The following is a 20,715-nucleotide window of genomic DNA, read 5'->3' as shown; positions in this document are numbered from 1 at the left end:
CTCCAGTCTTTGTATTAGATTTCCCTCCTGGATGGAGAAATGAGTCCAAGAGACATTGTATCTACGCAGATTTCTTGTGCTAGGACTGGCAATATTGCTTAACCTTTAGGCTACGGCAACTATACAATTATCTTTTCCCTCTCCCTGCGGCTCAAAGCTTTCTTAGTTCCTTCCCCCCCGAATAGGACAGCATAAAGGGGGCGATGTCCACTTCGACCGCTGAGCTCTCCGCAATACAGGGTTACTATAGTGGGACACTATACTTGGCTAGTCATCACTTATTCAATGGTTTGAAAATAATTTTTTTTCCCTCCTTGTTCCTTATGGGGTTCTCTAGGTTTAGATTTTCTGTAAGTATATTTGGTTCAGTTTTAAAATTGAAATCACTGAAATAACGCTTCTCATCTAACCTAAGGCTAACGACAACAAAATAATAAATATCAAACTCTATTTGTGAGGTACACCACTGGATTCAATAAATGCCAGATGTCCTTATCTATGCGCTAAAATGCGGAGGTAAATAGCGTTCAACTGAGACCAAAGCCATTGTAAATACAATGTAGAATACCTTAGATTCAAGGGAGGCAACTTTGCTTTTCAGCTTGGCTATTCAGAAAAATGATGACACTAATACGTGTGTCCGAGAAAGAATCCACAATAATAGCGAACAATTCCTTGCTTTGCTTTTCTGAGCAGGTGCAAGCGGAATATGCTTGAACACCGTATTCATTTACTATAAAGAACGTTAGCGCTTATCTATCTTTTAGAGCATGCAAGGCACCCTTTTTTGTATATGAAGCTGGCGTTTCAAAGTCAATCACTGTCGAGTGAGATAATATGGAGAGACAGCCTACAAATCCCCGGATATCCCCATTCACTCTTTCTTCTAATTGTGGTTGAAATACCTCTAGTAATTGTTGAAGGATTAAGTTCCGCTCCCTTCACAATGCACAAGAAAAATATCTGGGCAAATTTGTTTTAGATTCCATGTCTTTCCTCTTTTCAACATTTCCTATTTATGTACTATCTTTCTAATACATTTTCACTACCCAGTACGTTGTTATTTGTGAGTAAGAGAAGACAAGTAAAAAAAAAAAAAAAAATACGCATGAGTAAACAGAAAACCAATTTCTTTCTTCCATTTTTTACTGGAATAAACAGTTCCAAATGTAAGAATTAATTAACAGAAAAAAAAATAAACAGACATTAGACTCTCATTGAAGACTGAGTAAGATATATCAGGTGCTCTTATAAATCTTTTTACTTAACCTCTTTTTTTTTGCGCAAGGAAGAAAGAGGAGCAACCGACTTTGACTTAAAAATCAACATTTTAAGCCCCTTAAATACAAACAGGATGAAAACTGAATGCACAAATTTATACTTTATTAACTGCTTTATAAGGCCATAACGTTTAAGAATTCCTAAGTTGAACCATAAAATTAAAAAATTCAGCGAAAAAAACCCTCGTAAACGTGCCCCGGTGTACCATACTTATTTTGTTTCATTCAGCATATCCTTAGTCCTTTTGACTTTGTACTGAAATAATATTCGCTATAGACAAAATATCAAGGAAATACATTTATATTTTCTAAAATATCAAACTTAAGTTTTTATGCTTTTCACTCAATAAGTGATCAATTAGATAGATTTTTAGGCGTAGCGAAGGGGGGGGGGGGGTAAAAACACCCCTCAGAGCCCTTGATTTTAACATTCTTGCCATCCCTAGTGCAATAACTTTTACATATGAAAAGGCTCGTTTTGAACAGAAAACCCCCTCCAGAAGATAATTCTGGCTGTGCTAGTGACTCTTTTTATAAAAAAAAAAAAAAAAAAAAATGAGCATTTAGTCTAACTTTCAATTTTCAAACCAAAAGATTCACGACACAGATTCTTAATTGAACCTCTCTTTCAAATTTATTGATTTTAGAATGTTTTCCATGTTTTGTTAAAACGGTATTAGAAATATTTTTCAGTTAAAATGTAAACAAAGAAATAAATGAAACGTGGCAAATCGCAAATTGATAAGTTGTTTCTTATTCAGCACGATATTCATTTTCGAAAAGTTAGCAAAATAAGATATGCTTTTCAAGTGTTTAATTATTTTTATAAAACCATAACAAAAGAAATATTTTGGAGAATGATGTTTCTTGCGCTCTGTTCCCTAAATATCTACACTGCTTAAACTAAATAGGTGTTTTGTACTCAGTAAAATATGCTGTTATTAATTATAGGAAGCCTTACTATTGGGTTATTAAACAGAAAAAGGCTATCAAAAATTTTTCTTTCCTTCAAGTATTTTACTTTTGCTTAACTTTCTCCCCTCTTTTTCGAAACTTCGCCACACATTCCTTCACTGGAAACAAAACTATGCCAAACGCCTCTGATTGACAGACCCCCAAAAGGGGTGTAGTGCGTTTCATTCATTTTCTCCCTGTGTAGGCGTGTGTGAAAGGATTATCAACTGCGGGAAGTAACTGGAGGGGGAAGGGAAGGACTGGTACAGACGTTGTACCACAGCCGTAGGAAGAGAGCACTTTTTGTCGGTACAGCATATGTACCGCCGTTGGCTAAAGGTTAACATCACTACTCGGTTGCGCTACGTTGGCACTTCATTTCTAGATGGAGGCGGAGTATAAGAAGCATGAAGGGTTTATGTCATTAGAACCCTAGTACAGTAGCAGAGACGTATACTACTGTACTAGGATTGCCACTGTCATTTAATTTTATTCTATTTATTCAGATTTCCCTCCTTGTGCTAAAGCGAGTTTCGTATTAGGATTGGCAACATCAGTTGGAACTCTTTGGTATCGCCGCGTTCCGACAAAAAGTTTTCTCTCTCTGTTTTTTAAAAATAAAAAATGCAATCGAGTTTTCGCACCTATCAATTCGTTTCACTGCACCCATTCCTCCCCTATAATAGAAAATCATCATGTTGTTAATCTCTAATGGCTTCCTCTTCATTTTTAATTGTTGCAGATGGGTCATTTCACGGTATTTTGTTTAAATGTAGAGCCCGAGACATAACCCATTTCGTAATTTTTTAATGAACAGTTTGATTAGCACAAAACTTTATTTTAAGTTATCCTTTCCGACACACAAACTCAAAATAAAACAATACGCTAACCAATTAGTAAATTAAATAGCTAGGGCAAACACAGCCATTCTGCAGACTCTACATTTAATGAAAATACTGTGAAATGACCTAAATACTGTTTCCGAATATCAGAGAACACTGAATTTTAAAAATCGTTAGAACTTTTTAAAGTAGAAGAATCTCAACCAAAATTAGCTTCGGGCGGAACAGGAGAAAACTCCGACCATTTCACTCGCATAACATACCATGGTGGGATTGGTAACGAAAACGAAATCATGGGTAAAGGCCCATAAGCATTAGGAGAAAAATCTAGTAACAGGGATAATAAAAGTGGATCTGGAAAAATCTATAAATTCACACAAACGAGAAAAAAAAAAGAAATCCAACATATTTTTAGAATTTGCAAACTTTGAGTCCGAACGATGCGATACCAAAGATTAGGTTAAAAAGATATTGCCAACCCTAGTACGAAAGTATGCGTAGGTGCTGAGTCTTTTTTACTCCCTTTAGCATTAGGAGAAAAATCTAGTAACACCACTAAGTGTGATAAATAATATTGTCAACCCTAGTACGGTAATATACGTATGTATAAAACGTCAGTGCTGATGGCGGCGGGAAAGCGCTTGAAACAGTTTTATTGGTGGATATGGCTCTTAAAGCATGTATCTTCGTCCAATAACAAGGAGCAGCACTTTCAGCTCCATACATATATATATTAACTCTCTACTCGGAGTTTACCTCTTCACTTTTTTTTGCTAGATAATGGATCCCTCTCGTGAAAGCAGGGTTCTTCAACGCGTCATGAACATACGAGACGGAATCGAAGTGTTAGAACTGGAATTAAATGACATTCGACGGCTCGTGGGCAGAATGATAGAACTGGATGAGAGAGAAGCAATATTCGAACACTTTTGGTTAATAAGGAAGCGGTTGAGAAGGTTTCGCGAACTAGTAGAATTGGCCAAAGAACTGTTGGACCATTTGGACGGTGAGGAGGATTCCTTCTGCTGCGGAGACTTCGAAGGTTTCTTTTGACGTGAGCACTCGAAGTGCACGAAAACCATAACGCAAATACTCAAGAGTTTTGAAAAGAAAAAAAAGGCCCTTTTCAGGGCCACATACATAACTGATAAATTAATGACTTTGCTGTGTTTCGAAAGCACACATTTTTTTTTTTTTTGATCACAATCGTTTATAACGTTAGGTCTATTTATTGCCTTCCACTCACAAGATGCTAGTGTCTGAGTCGGGGGCAGAGCGAAGGGAAGTTTTGGGAGTCTTTACCCTAAGATTTATTTTTCGTTGCAAATCCCACCATTGTATATCATGTGAATGAAATTGTCGGACTTTTTTCTAGCCTATCCCGAAGCTAATTTTGGTTGAGATTCCTCTACTTTAAAAATTTCTAACGATTACTAAAATTCGTTTCGTTCATCTTTGGACGAAACATTTTATGCCATTTCGCGGTATTTTGTTCAAATGTAGAGTCCGCAACATGGCACTTTGTTTTCCATAACTGTTTAATTTACTGCTTGATTGACGTATTGTTTTATTTGGAGTTTGTAGTAGGACTAACTTAAAATGAAATTTTGTCGTAACCAAACTGTGCATAAAAATGTACGGAAAGTGCTACGTTGCGGACTATACATTTAAAAAAAATACCGTGAAATGACCCATTTGCAACAATTAAAAATTAAGAGGAAGTCTATAGAGATTAACAACATGATGAGTTTCTATCATATTGGAAGAATAGGTACAGTGAGACACGAAAACTCAATTGCATTTTTTATTACCAAAAAACACAGAGAGATCAATTCCTTTCAGATGGTTCAATATTTGTCACTGTAATCTTATACATATAAAATCTGAGTATCTATCTATCTATGTCCAAGCTTCTTCTCCCGAACGACAGTGAACTGACCATCGAACCAGGTATCGATGGATTCGTCATGTTCCCGTCTTCATGTTTGGCTATTTGACATAATCCTCCGATAATAATTAGCGGAGATATCAATTAAAAATTATTAATTATGACTCTTAGATTTCAAAATAAAATCCATATTTTTCGAAGGCTTTCCTCCATTCAAATTATTATTCAGTGCTTCAACTCAACTTTCCGGATGAACGCTTTTATTAAAATTTACAGCGTGAAGAAAATCATTGAGATGAAAGATCTGTTGCCATTTCTTTTTCTCGAATATGAACAGGTAAAATTCTTGTTTTTGTTTTGAGGCTTTTCCTGCAATCAGGGGATTTAAATTGTTTACTTTTTTGGGGGGTTTTCCGCAATCTGCCGCAAAACTACACTGACTTTTTTTTTTTTTTTTGGTTCAACCCAAGTAGCACACATCGTTGGGGAATGGATGGCCAACCGTTTCTCCCGGAATAAATGGTTGGGAAACGGTGTGTTGGCGACTAAACAGTGAGCCAACGATGGCCCAACGGTTTCTGAGTATCGTTGGCCAACCGAGAATGAGCCAGCGATGGCCCAACCCTTTCTGGGCACTGTTGGGCCAACCAAGACTCTTTTGAGTGGGCCATCGGGCCCAAATTGTGGCCAAGTTTTTCATCACCAACATCGCCATTTGCTCTCGTGCTTTCTGCATCGGAACTACAGGCAAAGGAAGTTTACCTGGGGAGGTGAGTTTGATTTTGAAATCTTATTGCATCTTTAATTCTAACAAATTTGAAGTAATATTATAATGTTGAATTGAAATTTAAAATATGTTTTTTTATGACAAGTCAGCTTTTGAAATGTCTGTTAATTTTGTCTTTAGGCTTATAGAATTTCCAAAATAAAACACGGAATAGAATTCCATGTTACTTTACACAAATTTTGCATCTTTTATTCTAACAAATTTGAAGTTATATTGACGTTGAATTGAAATTTATAGTAGAATTATCTTTGGATTTTATGGTTATCAACTAATAAAGATGTCTGTTTTGACTTTTGAGATGTACAAAATAATTGATAGAACTCTATGTTATATTACAAATTTTTACATAAAGTTATATTATATTGAATTAAATTTTGTATTTTAAATATGTCTTTTTATAAATTATAGCAAAGAAATGTCTATTTTAACTTACGACTTATACATATATAGAATTTGCAGAATAATACCACCGAATATAATTCTATGACATTTTACCAATTTTGCATCTTTTATTCTGACAAATATGATTTGGGACAGTATGATTTGGGAAATAGCATTTATGCGTATATATATATATCGCTCGTTTGGAAGAGAGTGTTGGCAATAATACAAATTTTTTATTTTCTGTTTTTTGCTTCAACTGCAACGTTGTTTTCCTTGGGAATTAATTCTCATATTAACCACTGTAGAGCACAGCAGTTTCGCAGTGGGACGAACTTTTTTGGGGGGCTTTTGAAGGGTACATATGTTGTGATTTCAGGAATAGTACCTCATGCATACAAGAAGAATGGTTCTTTCAGTTAAACTGCCACTTTTCATACTTCGACTTTAAAATTCAAACGCTTATTCTCTTGTAAAATTTAATTTTTTCGTATTGTGGCACTCTTCTTCCAAATGAGTGATATGACTTTATATAAAATTAAAATCAATATGTGTGGCTGTTTTTATTTCAATTTCCAAGTATCAGAAATTGGTATTTTTTTAGCTGAACCTCCCTTGGAAGAATTCCTTGGCTACGCCACTGTTGCTCGTCTATTGCTTAGTACATTAAAATTTTAAATGAGCTAGTGTGTAATCAGTCAAGGAATAGCGTAAAAAGTAATCAATTTCTAATTAGGGATATATTTTTGTGTTGTTTATTAGAGTTTTAGATTTAAAAAAAAAACTGCGGATTTATTTATTTTTTATTTTGCACCCTGATATTACCCCCCCCCCCCCCCCCCCCCCCCCCGATTAACTCTTAAAAGTTTCGGTCCCGGCAAAAATCAGCTTATGAAATGTTTTATACTATATTTTGTAACCCTTAATGGAATTCTATTTTAAATAGATGAAAACAATCTGAATTTGCTTACAGGTATTCAAATGTACCGTAAGAATGTATCTGCTAATGTCCCCCTTCCTCTTTTCCCCTAAAATTTCCGGTTCAGGCCTCAGAGGCCCAGAGCGAGCGCTCGCGCTTTCATTTTAGATTAGCAATGTGAAGGGAAAAGTCGTAAAATGCATCGATATTTAAGCTACAAAAATGAAATGAAGAGGTTGCTGACTTTGTTGGCTGAGGTTTCAACTGAAGAGGAGGAAAAATATAACTTATTTCTGCCTCACACACTCAATTTATGAGGGGAAAAAACGATTCGAGCCTACAGAGTCCATCGCGAGCTCTCGTGTAACAAAATGTACCGCATACACCTAAATATATGTCATTTAAAAATTTTAGACCTTAATTTTTAAAAACAAATTTATTGGCTGTTTATTCGTTTATAACTTGGAGTTGAAAACGTAATATTTTTCTACTGAACACTCAATTTATGGAGAAAAAAAAGATTCAGGCCTACGAAGCCCGCCGCAAGCTCTTGTGTAAGGACAAGTACCGCGAGTTCTCCCGGATTAATATTTGGCCAAAGTGTCAACTGGTATGGTACAAATGTTATATATTTTGGTATTTTGCTCTTTCATGGTGTTTAATTCATTTCAAGAGGCAGGGATCAACTCTGCCTATTTTACATTGAACATCAGCTGTTCCACTATTTTCCTTTTTTTAAAAGACAAAAAACTCCTTTTGTTGTAGTGGAGGGAACAAAAATGTATCATGTCGTTGAGTTTGATGGTGATGGTGGTGTCGGCATTGTAAGAGAGGAGTGGCTGACTCCAAGAAAAAAGGAAACATTTTGGCCGCCGTTTAAAATCTCCAGCCAGTATAATAAATGCTTGGTTGATGGGACCAAACCAGAGAATACTTGGGTGCTGTGCAAGATTACAAGAAAATTCTATGTCACAGGTCAGTGTTAATAAAATGCCTTTTTAGGAATATTACGGACGGCGAGTTCTTCAGCAGGCGGCTGCAGTGTGATGAGGTGGCCAAAGTACACTAACCTATCAGAAGGGCGTTGGTAATCGAGCCACTGCAGGCAGCAAATTGGTGTTAGACAGTGAAACGCCCAGGAGGGGCGTCACAAAGGCGCCCATATGCGAAATTTTAGGAGGGGGTCAGATATTTTCCCCATGGGCCCCCATATTCTCTCCCCCCAATTAAAAGACAGGTTTTCATTTTTTATTTTTATTTTCTTCAAGTGACTAAGTGTATGAAAATATAAGATTCGCTAAGGTTTTAATAATTTATTCTTTAGAGACGTACCGAGTACTCTGCCTTTTACTACTTGGCCGAGTATCGAGTTACCGAGTACTCGGCTGAATACTTAGTTATCGAGTACCAATTATGTTTTAAGAACCAACCGACACACACATGATGAATTTTGAACTCATTGGAATAGAAGTATAGACCCTCCATGCCCATATAATAGTTTTTAAAACAAAATTACAGCAGAGATTTAATTACACATTATTTAAAAAAATTTATGAAAAAGTTATTTTTAAAATTAAAATATAACAAATAAAAGGTATGATTAATCAAGTTGGAATTAAAACATTATATCAATCTACTATAGTTTTAGTCAGCCAAAATAAATAATTTCTAAAACAAATAAAACAACGTTAAAAGCACGAATGTGCAGTGCAGACACGTGTTTCTGCATTTCGAGGAACATCTTTTTCAGTGCATAAAATGAGCGAATGAATGTAAAGAAAAAAAAAATTCTTCACTTTTGTCAGATGTCTTTGAATTTATAAGCTCACATTTTGTACATTGAAACAGGCATTCCTTGTAAGGTCAAAACAAGTGTCTGCAGTATTAATGCACATTTCTGCTTTTAACGTTGTTTTATTTGCTTTTATTTTTTAAGCTAAAGGTATTTTTAAATTTCTCAGAAATAATTTTTGTTTATAGCAAAAATCCATTTAATAACATAAAAATTTTATATTTTCTATACTTACCTTTTTTGCCCCATTTTTAATAAATAAGTTTTATTAACTTTGGTGACATTAAGATAAAGATTTACTTTGTTAAATTATAACAAACTTCATTATTCTCAAAATTTTCCTTGTAAATGATTGCATTATATTATATGCTTGCACTTTTTTACTAATTGTAAAATGTCTTGAATGATATTCAATTTTTTACCTCGGTATTGGTCGAGTACCTGATCAAAATTTGGCCGAGTACAGAGTAGTTACCGAGTACTCAGTGCGTCTCTATTATTCAATAATAACCGAATAAGAAATGATTTTATACTTTTGTCAAAAAAAAAGTAGTACTAAAAGCAAGGAAGTGCTAACTTCTTAGAGGGGGCTCCGAGACCCTCATATCGAGTCCATGTGAGCTACGAGGAGAGGGAAGCCCCCTAATCTTTTCAAAAATTGTTAAGTCATAATTTTTTTGGATTTTTGTTGAAAGTTCATTCCTTTATTTACAATGTTTCATTGAACAGAAACATGTCAACTATTCTCTTCTCTTTTCCAGTCAATCAGACATGTGTATAAAACATTACTAACTGACAAATCCATTTGTCATATGTTTATTTGTTTCACATATCTTTTCCTGGCTCTCATCAGTAAAAGTATCAGATATGGACACTTGATCTCTTTTTATACCCTAGTTCTATTATAAATTAATTCCAATTGTATGGAAAGTAGTGATTCACATTTAAGATAAAATTAATACTATAAAATCTAATTGCAGAATATTTTCTCAAAATTTTACGCATTATAGAGTGAAAATCTAGATTTTATGGTGACTTGGTGTTCAGTATGTATCAAGTATTGCCCAATCCTTAGGTTTTTTAGACTGTCAACTGATTTCTTCTTCAATTCTGTTTTTCTTCTAAGTTACTCCACTTTTTCAATTCCTTCAATCTGAAGTTTTTTGGTTTGTTAATGCTTAACAAAACATTACAAATGTTTTATGCAGTGTATTTTTACTTTTGTTTCAGACGATATACAGAAGGCAAGGCAGAAAGCTAAAGAAGCAGAAGATGAATCTGATGTAAGGACAGATTATGAAGAAGGGATTGTAAAAAGAAAACGCAAACAAAAAAAAGTGTTTTCGGAAAGTAGTGATGATGAAAATTCTCCCACCAAGGAGAATTTAAAAAAAATTAGACAGTCTGTGCCAGTTTTGCCAGAAACATTCTCGGTTACACCGATTACAGTTACAAGTAAGTTTATTTTAATGTATATAACCTGCTGTGTGTTTTTTCTTGTACGTGTATTGCAATTCCTAAGATTCCTTAAAGTTAGAATTTAGCTTTGGTATTGGTTTTCGTAATGATATAAATTTTTCATTATTTTTATATCTTCTCTTTAATGAATCTGATTCGCAAGTTAAGGATAACATATTAGGTAATTCTGAATTTACCTAATTACCCTTTTAGGTAATTCTAGAACTTTCCTTTTAACATTACAAAAGAAACTTAATAGAGCTCTGAGCAAGTTGTTAAACTTCCGTGGTCTCGTATATTCAGAAGTTTCTCTCCAGGTTCTGTTTTGGAATTTTGTAAGAACTATTATGAATTTTGGGAAAATAAATTATTCGTAAACTAAGGCCCTGGTTTGAGAAAACATAAATCTGTCAAAAACTACCATACCAAAATAGTATGAGAGTATATAAACATTGACAAAAAGCACCTTAAGCATTTATTTATGTTAAGGTTGAAAGAGAAGGAATGTTTAAATTGGTGCAACACCAATAAGTTATTGGCTGTGTTGTACTATAAATTTGCATTCATTGTATTAGAAAAAAAAGCTTTGCAGTTGTCGAATAATTATATTAACTATTTAGTTGCTAAAGTGTTCCACCAAAGCAAAACTGCGGTTGTCCGCCTTTGTACTTATCATTTTTATCTTATCAAAAAATTTAATGATCAGTTCGATTTTCTACAATAAGTTTCACTACACACTTCTCAACTCCACATATTTTTTTGGGAAGTGTTGAATTGATAAACTTTTTTTATATTAATTTTTTAACGGAACCTTGTAAAGTGAACTAGCGTTCCCCCACGGGTCCTGTACGTTGGTCCACCTGGTGGGCACGTTGGACTGCATAACTCAAACATTTGTTATAATTTTAGTGATAAATACTATTAAACTTAGTAACTACCTTATTCTCTGTTGTGTGTAGAGTGAAAAATATTAAGTTTAAAGATCAATGTAACATATTAAATTGATTTTTTCATAAGTCATCTTTATTTAAAAACATCAAAAAACATTTACCAATAGTACAGCATTATTCTTTAAAAATCAAAAGAAAAATTATAGAATATTGTTATAATTATTGAGATTTAAGAGAAGAAAAGTTTTTAAAATATGTGGGGTAGGTTGATCCGTTCCAATGTGCCCCACAAAGAGTGGACCAACCTACCTCACCTTCTTGGTCTGAAAAAGTGATGTCATAATTTTTTTCTTTTCAGCAAGAAATGAAAAAAATGCCAATTTTTATGAACTAAAAGAATTTACTTTGAGAAAGGAGTTCATTTTTCCCCCGCAATCTTGATGAAAACCATTAAAAAAAAAAAAAAATTAGTTTTCTGAAAATTATTCAGGACTACTGAAATAACTTTCTGGAATAAAATTTGTTCAATATAACTGTACCATGTGATTTCATTATAGGATTTGTAGGACCATAGGTGCTATTTGTCGGTCATAAAATAAAATAAAAAATATTAATAGTATTAAAATATTTGAGACCAGTCCAATGTACCCCACCTCTCCCTATACTGAATATTCTGTGCTTTCCTTGGACAGAATAAAAATTCATTAATTAAAATCTATTTAATGCTTTCTTTTTAACTTTTAGGTTTTGACGAAGTTCCTGTTGAGGAAGAGCATGTTGAAAATGCACCTTTTTCACCCTTTCTTTTGCACAATGAAGAGCAAGATCTTCCCTTAGCGTCTGCCGGTAAGAACATGTTAAATATTCTCAGAAGCAATATTTTTTTAACTTATTGATAGTGCATTTTGTTTTTATTTACAATTTATTGTGTTCTGCAAATATTAGCAACAAAATCTCCAAATTTTTAAAACTTTTGTAGAAAATGTGTTTAGTGAAAAGTTTTTAGTTTGACAAAATTGCCTACAGGTTAGTTATAACATAAAAACTATTATATAGGAAGAAAAGTAAATATCTGAAAGTCATTTGTAATTATTTTGATTTCAGGTTTTGAAGTTGTCGCTCGGCGGTTGGCGAAATGCGAAAGCATGCTGGAAGAAATACTGGAAAACCAGAGAAAGATTATTAATGTTGTTTTTGCAGGAGAAGAAGTGTCAAATGCTGAAGTAGAATTAAATGGTGTGCATCTTCCATGCGAAAGAATAGAAGACGTTGAGAAATTGGAATGTTGGCTTCAAAGCCCAGAAAATTTCCAGTTACTGGTATGCATGAGCTATTTAAAAAGATGTGTGGTGCAAACAAAACTCATTAGTAATTAAAAATATTTTAATATTTTATGTGTATAAACTTTTTCATTTTCTCTCTTTTTCTGTTGATAAGAATTATATAGCTGAAACTGATGTACAAGTTGAAAAAACACCTAATTTTGTTTCAATTACAGTCGGATCCCGACTTGCACGAGGGATGCGTTCCAAGACCCCTCGCTTAAGTCGGAATTTCGAGTTGTGAAACAACGTTTGTTTAGAAAAATTTTATAAGCATACCCAATTATTTCAGACATGTGTTAACACCCCTCAAATTGTTTCAAACCATTTTTTAACTATATATTACCATATCTTTTATAAATAACTGATTTTTTACTGTATTTTAGAAAAATCGTTGTTATTTAATATGATTACTGTTATAAAGCACAAAATCTTTGATCAATAAGATACATGTACTTAAACAGTAGGGTACTTACATTAAGTACATTACTGCATTATAATAGCACTGAATAGTAGATATCGTAATTATAATTTTAAAAATTATGATGATGATGGTTTATGCAGTGTGGGAACACCCCTATTTCTGGCTTCGCTTCTATTTTCATAATGTTTGTATTTTGCTCAGACACTACTCTGCGAGCTTCACTCTTAAGATTAAAGGGCTCGTTTGGGAGCCATTCTGTTTTATCAATGCTCATATGTAGAAGGAAAAAAAACTGTTAAGAATCAAAGTGGTTATCTGTATAAACAAAAGCAAAGCGTTGTTTAGACTAATACAGTGTGTGAACTTCCGTTTTCAGTGATGCTAAATTAATGAAAGTTCATTCACGAAACGAATATTTAGTGTCAACGAAGCCCATTCTAATGCTCTGCCGCTCCTTTCTAAAAAATTTCATGCTGCAAGCGAGAAATTTGCGTAAACAATAAAAAATTCATTACTCATGAAAAACTCGTGTTATAGCCATTTCGCGCAAGTCGGATCGCGTTGTAGCGGGATCCGACTGTATATCTATATTTGTAAAAGTAATTCAAATTTGTATAGTGAATTATGTAATAAAGTATTAAGGGTGTTAATTTTAAAAGTTACATCCCCTCCCAGATTAGCTTTTCAAAGCTTTCGGGTATTTTTTCATGAATGGCAATCATCCCTGTATGTTGAATCGGCTTGATTTTTCCATTACGATACAATGTATACTCATGTTTTCAGTTGCAAAATTGACTAATTTCAATAGTTGAGAGAAAAAGGTGAGCAGAAAGAGGGATAATGACTTATTAGCTGATTAGTTTTTAAAAAACATGCACCTTCTAAATTGCCAACTTAACTCTTACGCTCTTTAATTGACAAATGGTTTAAATGCTTGAAACCCCCTCCCCCCTCCCCAAGATATAAGTTTGTTCCCCTTTGGGTTGGGCTTTTGGACTTGTGCTCAGCCCGTCTCATCTCTAATTCATACTGTATTTGCGGGGAAGGGAGGGGGGATCTCATACCTAAAAGTTAATATTCGTCCAGTAACTCACAAAAGATTGTAAGTTTTCTTAAAAAAGAAAAAGTTTGCAGACAATTATGATGACAAAGTATTCTGTAGTATCCCATGTTTGCCGAGTGACAAACGTTGGTCGTTAATTTTGAGGAGCTCCCAATTAATTATACTGAGACAGGACTAAATATAGTTGAACAAACATGCTGGTTGCATAGTGGTACTGTACTGGCATATAATTTCTTCTGTAAATTATAATTTTGCTGCTGACTGACTTTAGAGAAGTGCAGAGGTTTTTTCGCACAAAATGTTTAAAAAGTTACTTGAGTTTGCTGACAGTTTTAAATTTTATCTAGTTCTGTTTTCCGTGTAAATACTAGTCCTGCTTTTTGACCACCAAAAACCGACATGACCCCTTCATAATTAAATGCTGTGAAATGTGTTAATTGTGTTTATTACTAAGAGTTGTTTTTTTTCTCCTACAGGAGAAAAACCTACTGTATAAAGGAGGGAAGACTCTCCGGGAGGTATCCTATCGAATTTTAGGAAAAATATTTTCAAACTCAGTTGGGAAGAATTATAACTGGACTGGAAAGAGTGGGAAGCAATCCTTGAAAAAACTCACCAAAACTGTAGCTGTGATTCAATGTAAGTCATGATTTAGTGTCTCAGTTAATATTGATACAGCTAAGAATTTTTCACAAATTTGCCCAGGGTCTGTCTTTTTTTAAATGTTTCAAACTAAACAAGATAAAAGTTAAAAAGTGATAATTAATGAGTAACCTAATTGTTGAAAAAGTGCAAATAATTTTGACCTTTTCTGAGTCCCCATTTTTTTAAAGTTTCAGTTAATGAATTTTTGTAACTTTCAGCCCTGGACATGCTAACTGCCATTGTGCGGCCATGGCAAAAAAAATGTCAGTTTTGAATAAAATTCTATGTCAAAGGTGAATGTAAGCAATAATTGTATGCATTTATTTATATTTCTTCAATAAAATGCTTTTTTGTACATTATGTATATAATGTATGTTACTAGATCAAACTGCAAAAAAATGTTCTTAGTCGTCCTGCTCTTAGATACAAAAAGGTTGGGGACTAATTATGTATGTGATTTTCTTGGATTTACTAATTTTATATTTACCTTCATCTTTAACTCTTCATCTTATGTAATAAACAACCTTGCTTTTTTGAATTGAGGCAGTAAGAGGCAAAGGGATTTAAGTGTCAAAATTAATAATTTGGAAATAGTGCAAATAGTAGGAAAAGCTCTTTATCTTGGGGTAAGAGACAGCACTAGTAACCCTGTAGGTATTGTTACACAGGATGATTCAAGAGAAATAATTCAATGAAAGCCTACCTAAGGTCTGATCATTAAGAAGCATTTTACTCAAAACTTGAATTTGTCTACTGACAGGGTTGCCAGGCTGCAGGAAAAATACAGAAAATTATAAAAGCAACAAAAGGACGGGGAATTTTGAAATTTTCCTTTGAAAAACCTGGAAAATGCAGGGAATTTTCCTGTATAAAATTCCAAATATTCCTGTAAATGTTTCAAAAATTAAAAAATAGTAAACAAACTACCAAAATAACATTTAAAAGAAGAAATAAAATTAAAGCAATCAATTTTACTTTATTAAAATGTCTTTTATGAATTATTAAGTTATTTGGCATTCATCTGGAATCTTATTTTAGTCAGACTTAGTCATTGGCTTATTTTAGTCAGACAGCATGAGTTAATCACTTTGTATCTTTTAAACCCCTTTAATGAATGGTTAAGAACATGTTTATTTCAGTTTTAATGAACTCTTTACTTCCACCTAGTTTTATTGATTCATTTGTTTTTTGCATTTTTCCCCGAGATGAAACTATGATATTAATGTTATAAATGTTGGAGCTCACTCCTTCATAATGTTGTATATTCCATACAGGGAAAACACTGGGGAGTTTTTTTCCCAGATTTGACTGGCAACCCTGACTGATCCCTTTACTTCTCAATTGTATTTCTCACTTTTTGTATTAATTTTTTCTAGGCACAATTCGTAGGAATTTTGCTTCCTCGGGAGCAACAGACTCGGAAATTGAAACAGTCGTGCGTAACTGGTTCCGGTACGTTAAAGACCGGGATGGCGGAAGGGAGCATCGCCGCAACCTCCAGCAGTTCTAATTGCCGGAGCAAAAGTGAAAACTTCATCAGTGCGCGTCAGAAGAGAAGAAAAATTGCAAATGCTACATCTAATATTATGTCAGAAATTAGACATTTGAATTCCAGTTGCATAAATTTTGCAAATCCAGAAGTACCTCCCAATTCTGTAAATACTGAACCTGAATTACTTTCAGAACCCTCTCAAAAAAATATTGAACTGCCAGAGTCTGAAACAGAAATATTTTTCAGTAGTTGCTCAAATATTTCCAGTAGTGATGAGTTGTCACCCCCTGAAATATCCCAAAAAGATATAAGTGCCCCAACAAATGTACTTAGGAATTGGGCAAAAAAATTTAATATTCCAAATAATGCCACTACTGAACTTCTACATAATTTAAAGCCTTATTTGCCCAATATACCCCTTGATGCTAGAACCCTTCATAAAACTCCGCGCTCTTTAAACGTTCAAAACTGCTGTGGTGGGTCGTTTATTTATTTTGGAATACTGAGCAATATATTGGAGAAGGCTTCATCTGGTATTGTTTCGAGTAACTACCCAATTATTGAAAATTTAAAAAGTGCAGTTAATCCAAACATTTTCACTATATCCGTTAATGTTGATGGCCTTCCAGTAAATAAAAGTAACACAAAAACATTCTGGCCTATTTTAGGGATTTTAGATCAAGCTATTGATAAAGTTCCATTTGTTATAGGGCTTTTTCATGGTGAGTCGAAACCACAAAATTCAAATGATTTTTTCGATTCTTTTGTGAAAGAATGCACTATATTAGAGGAAAAGGGAATTATTTTTAACGACAAAAAATATGTGTTTCGTATCAGTTGCTTCATTGCCGATGCTCCTGCAAGAGCATTTCTAAAATGTATTATACATTTTAATGCATTGCAGGGCTGTGAAAAATGTACTCAAGAAGGAGTTCATTTAGGAAGGACAACATGGCAGTATCAGTCGAAATTGAATCTTAGAACTGATGAGGCTTTTCGGGATATGTTGTATCCTCGTCACCAGCAGTGCCAAACTGTAATTTCTAGACTGAATGTTGGTTTGATTTCTCAAGTTCCCATAGATCCCATGCATCTGATATTCCTAGGTATTGTTAAAAGACTCATTAACGTATGGGTAGAAAAGGGTCCAAAAAAAGGTAAACTTAGTTCCCTTCAAGTGATACAAATTTCAAACAGACTGCAAATAGTTGCTCAACATACACCCACAGAATTTTCAAGGAAACCTAGACCTCTTAAATACTTTAAATTTTGGAAAGCAACCGAATTCAGATCTTTTTTATTATATTTTGGTCCCGTAGTTTTGAAAAATATATTGCCTAATCATTTGTTTGAACATTTTCTCATCTTGCATGTTGCAGTTTATGTATTGTGCAGCTCTGAACTAAGTAAGCAAACATCCCTTCTAAATTTTGCCGATCAGTTACTTCACACTTTTGTTCGTTTCACTGCAGAGTTCTATGCCAAAGAGCTAATGCTATATAATTTTCACAATTTGCTCCATGTTGTGGGTGATGTCGCCAATTTTGGTCCGTTAGATGATTACTCTGCTTTTCCATTTGAAAGCTTTATGAATCGAATAAAGAAAATGGTACGAGGCCCAAATAATCCTCTTCAGCAGGTTGCTAAAAGATTGGGGGAGAGACAGCCCGAAAAGACAACTGTTGTCTCAGTGCCTTCAAGTTGCAAGGCTGAAAACAATTTACAATTTATTAAGTATGAAGGATACAAAATTGGGATCAGAAAGCCAGATAATTGTTTTCTCACAAAAGATAATAAAGTTATTTTGGTACAGAGAATTGAAATTAATGAAAGTAATGAGTATTACTTAAAATGCAATGTATTCCTTCGAAAACTTGATTATTTTGAATCTCCTTTAAAAAGCTCAAAAATAAACATATTTTCCTTACACAAGCAAGTTTCGCAAGGCTCGCAAATTTTTTCTACTTCTTCTTTAAAGTCAAAATGCATTTTAATGCCATATTTTGAAAATGACGATTGGTTTGTGTGCATACCTTTCTGCAATACAACTATTTCCTAATAAGCAGGTATTTTTCTAAGATTTGCAATTAATATAGTTTTTTGTTCATTAGGTTTATTTTTTCTGTTATATTTAAGTAACTGTTGCAAATGCTACCCTTTTTCACAGAAAGTAAAATTTTTTGCCTTCAATAAGTTTTTGCCATTTGTAATTAATTTCCTTTGTAGTAATTATTTTCATTAGAAATTTTCTTAACATTTTTTTTTTTTAATGTCAGTAAGTTAATCGTTCAATCAATTATTAAGTATATCAGCCATTTTCCAATGAACACAAAATGAGTTAGTAGAGTGTCGCATTAGCTGTTCAAAATTTTTGAATCTCTGTTTTGAATACAATCTCATACATATTTTAGACTTCACTTGGTGATAAAGTTTACTTTTTCTTTTGTTAAAATTCTGTAAAGTAGATTGTGGCTTTAGTCTTTTAAACAAGTAGTTTGCTCTGAATAGTAGATGGAGGGGGGGGGGTGTAGTCTGTTCAGTTTGATTAATAAAAACAGATAAGAGAACTTTTTAATGAACCAGCCTTTAAAGGGGAAGAGTTGAGTCTTTACTACCTAAAAGTGTCATCATCTCTTACTATAAAAAGTTATCAATCTGTTAGAAAGGAACTCTTTTGTATTTTAAAACTGATGTAAATAGTCAGCAAATATTGTGAATGCTGTAGAATCTCAAAGTATTTGTTTTTTATAAAAAAAAGTTTGCTTTTGATTACATATTAAGTGTAAATATATTTTTGGCTTTGCATTCATATCTTATCAGGTAAAATAATTCTTATATAAAATTATTTTTCAGTTATTTATTGAGAAAATCGAATTTATTTTTGTCACAACACTTCTATATTTAAAAACACCATTCAAATGAAGTGCTATGAAAGCAAATGCGCAAGGTTGTATAAAATGTGAGACTGTTCAGTATTTATAAAAATATTTGGGAGGTACTTCTGTTTTTCATAGGATGATTTTTCATTTTTTCCTGTTCCTGTGTGTCTTAACATCTGTTTTGATAAATGCTGTATCTTTTTTGTTTCCCCATGATAATTTTTCAATTTTAGAGGAATTCTCACCAAAATAGGCCAAATTAATGTCTCAAGCTTATACCTTGTTATGTTTTCATTACTTTTGAAGTTTCAACAGGAATGCGTAATATGACATTTAGAAGTTATTTTAGTAGTTTTTAAAATTTAAATATTTATAAATTAATAGTGTAATTTAAATTTATTTTTCGTCCGTACTTTATACTGTCTTTATACAAAATTTCAAGTTTTAAAATTTAACTTTTGCAACATTAAAGCATGAATGTTATAATTAATAATAATTTAATTTAAAGCTCATATAGAGACAAATATGATTTATTATTAAAATATTAACTTTGTTTTACAAACAGAACTAATCATAAAATTTAATCACTATATTATGAGTATTACACTAAAAAAGAAGAAAAGTCGGCAAAAAATAAATGATTGATCATGGCCAATATATTTTTCATAGTATATGATTCCTGTGTCCAAAAACATTTTCGCACTGTAAAACAATCTTTGTGAGGGTCACACTTTATGTACACAAGTCGTGTCGCAGGTCTTGAGTAAAAAAAGACATTATTCTGGCATGCAAAATTTTATTCTTTTTTTTTTTTTGATATATTTATTGCTAGAACTTATTTCTCTCTAAGAGACTAACTCATAAATTTTGACACGGTAGGTAGTCTTGTTAATACCTGGTTTTGTATTTTTGTATTTTTTTTCGGTTGGATGACTGTATTCAAAACCTTGTTATTCTTTTTGTAAGAATTTACGGTACACTGTCTTTTATAAATGTCGCCCTTTTACTGCAATTTTTTTTCTTGTGTGTTTTGTGAATATGTAATAAAGGTTACTTGAAATGCTTTTGTTGTGTATAATTTCTTTTGCAGAATAAATTCATGTTTCAAGATGGAAATGCTTATCAATTTAAAATTAATTTTGAAACAAATTCTTATTGAATCCAAGCCTTAAAAATACTAGTAAGCTGATTTCAAAGCCTGAAAAAGTCATCAGTCAGCTATAATTCTAATGGATCATTAAAAACAAAAAAATTATGCTGAGCTTGAACGGCGTAATATTTATTTGAATAAATGAAAAGATAGAGGTCTCTTTTACTTGATTTTGAAATTGTTAACCAATTTTGAATACAAAAAATGAAAAAAAAAGTTTTTAAAAGGAAATTTATGGTCACCGTGGATGTTCTTTTTAAATATTTAATCTTAAAAAATGAGCAAAAAAAAAAAAAAAAACTTGGCACATTTTTCAAGTACATATTTGAAAAGTGCCAAATCATTTTAATTATATATTTTTCAATATGGACTGCGTTTGATTTTAGATAATATTTTGAGGAACTGAATATTGGTTTATTTGCATGTGCCTTTGAATATTAGCTAAAGTCAAAAATGCATGCCATTAATATTTGAAAAGTGCTAATTGAGGCTTTTTGCTCAATTTCTACTATTTTAGGGCAATTACTCGAACAAACGGTTGGGCCAACG

At 32.9% G+C, this 20,715-nt stretch overlaps 2 protein-coding genes across 2 annotated transcripts; both read left to right on the top strand.

Annotated features, from left to right (window-relative positions):
- The first annotated feature begins 3,856 nt into the window (after window positions 1-3,856).
- LOC129233476 (uncharacterized) lies at window positions 3,857-16,176 on the top strand. The gene is made up of 7 exons (XM_054867496.1): window positions 3,857-4,082; window positions 7,817-8,026; window positions 10,074-10,298; window positions 11,936-12,037; window positions 12,296-12,510; window positions 14,477-14,639; window positions 16,022-16,176. The coding sequence occupies exons 1-7, from the start codon at window positions 3,857-3,859 to the stop codon at window positions 16,153-16,155; spliced, it is 1,275 nt and encodes a 424-aa protein (XP_054723471.1). The 3' UTR covers window positions 16,156-16,176.
- On the top strand, window positions 16,176-20,278 carry LOC129233475 (uncharacterized). The gene has a single exon (XM_054867495.1). The coding sequence runs from the start codon at window positions 16,232-16,234 to the stop codon at window positions 18,194-18,196; it is 1,965 nt and encodes a 654-aa protein (XP_054723470.1). The 5' UTR covers window positions 16,176-16,231; the 3' UTR covers window positions 18,197-20,278.
- Window positions 20,279-20,715: the final 437 nt, after the last annotated feature.

The sequence above is a fragment of the Uloborus diversus genome, unplaced genomic scaffold (assembly GCF_026930045.1).
Source record: "Uloborus diversus isolate 005 unplaced genomic scaffold, Udiv.v.3.1 scaffold_446, whole genome shotgun sequence".
Lineage (NCBI taxonomy): Eukaryota > Metazoa > Arthropoda > Arachnida > Araneae > Uloboridae > Uloborus > Uloborus diversus.
The sequence above is the reverse complement of the archived record's forward strand: the minus strand, read 5'-3'. Positions and strand labels throughout refer to the sequence as shown.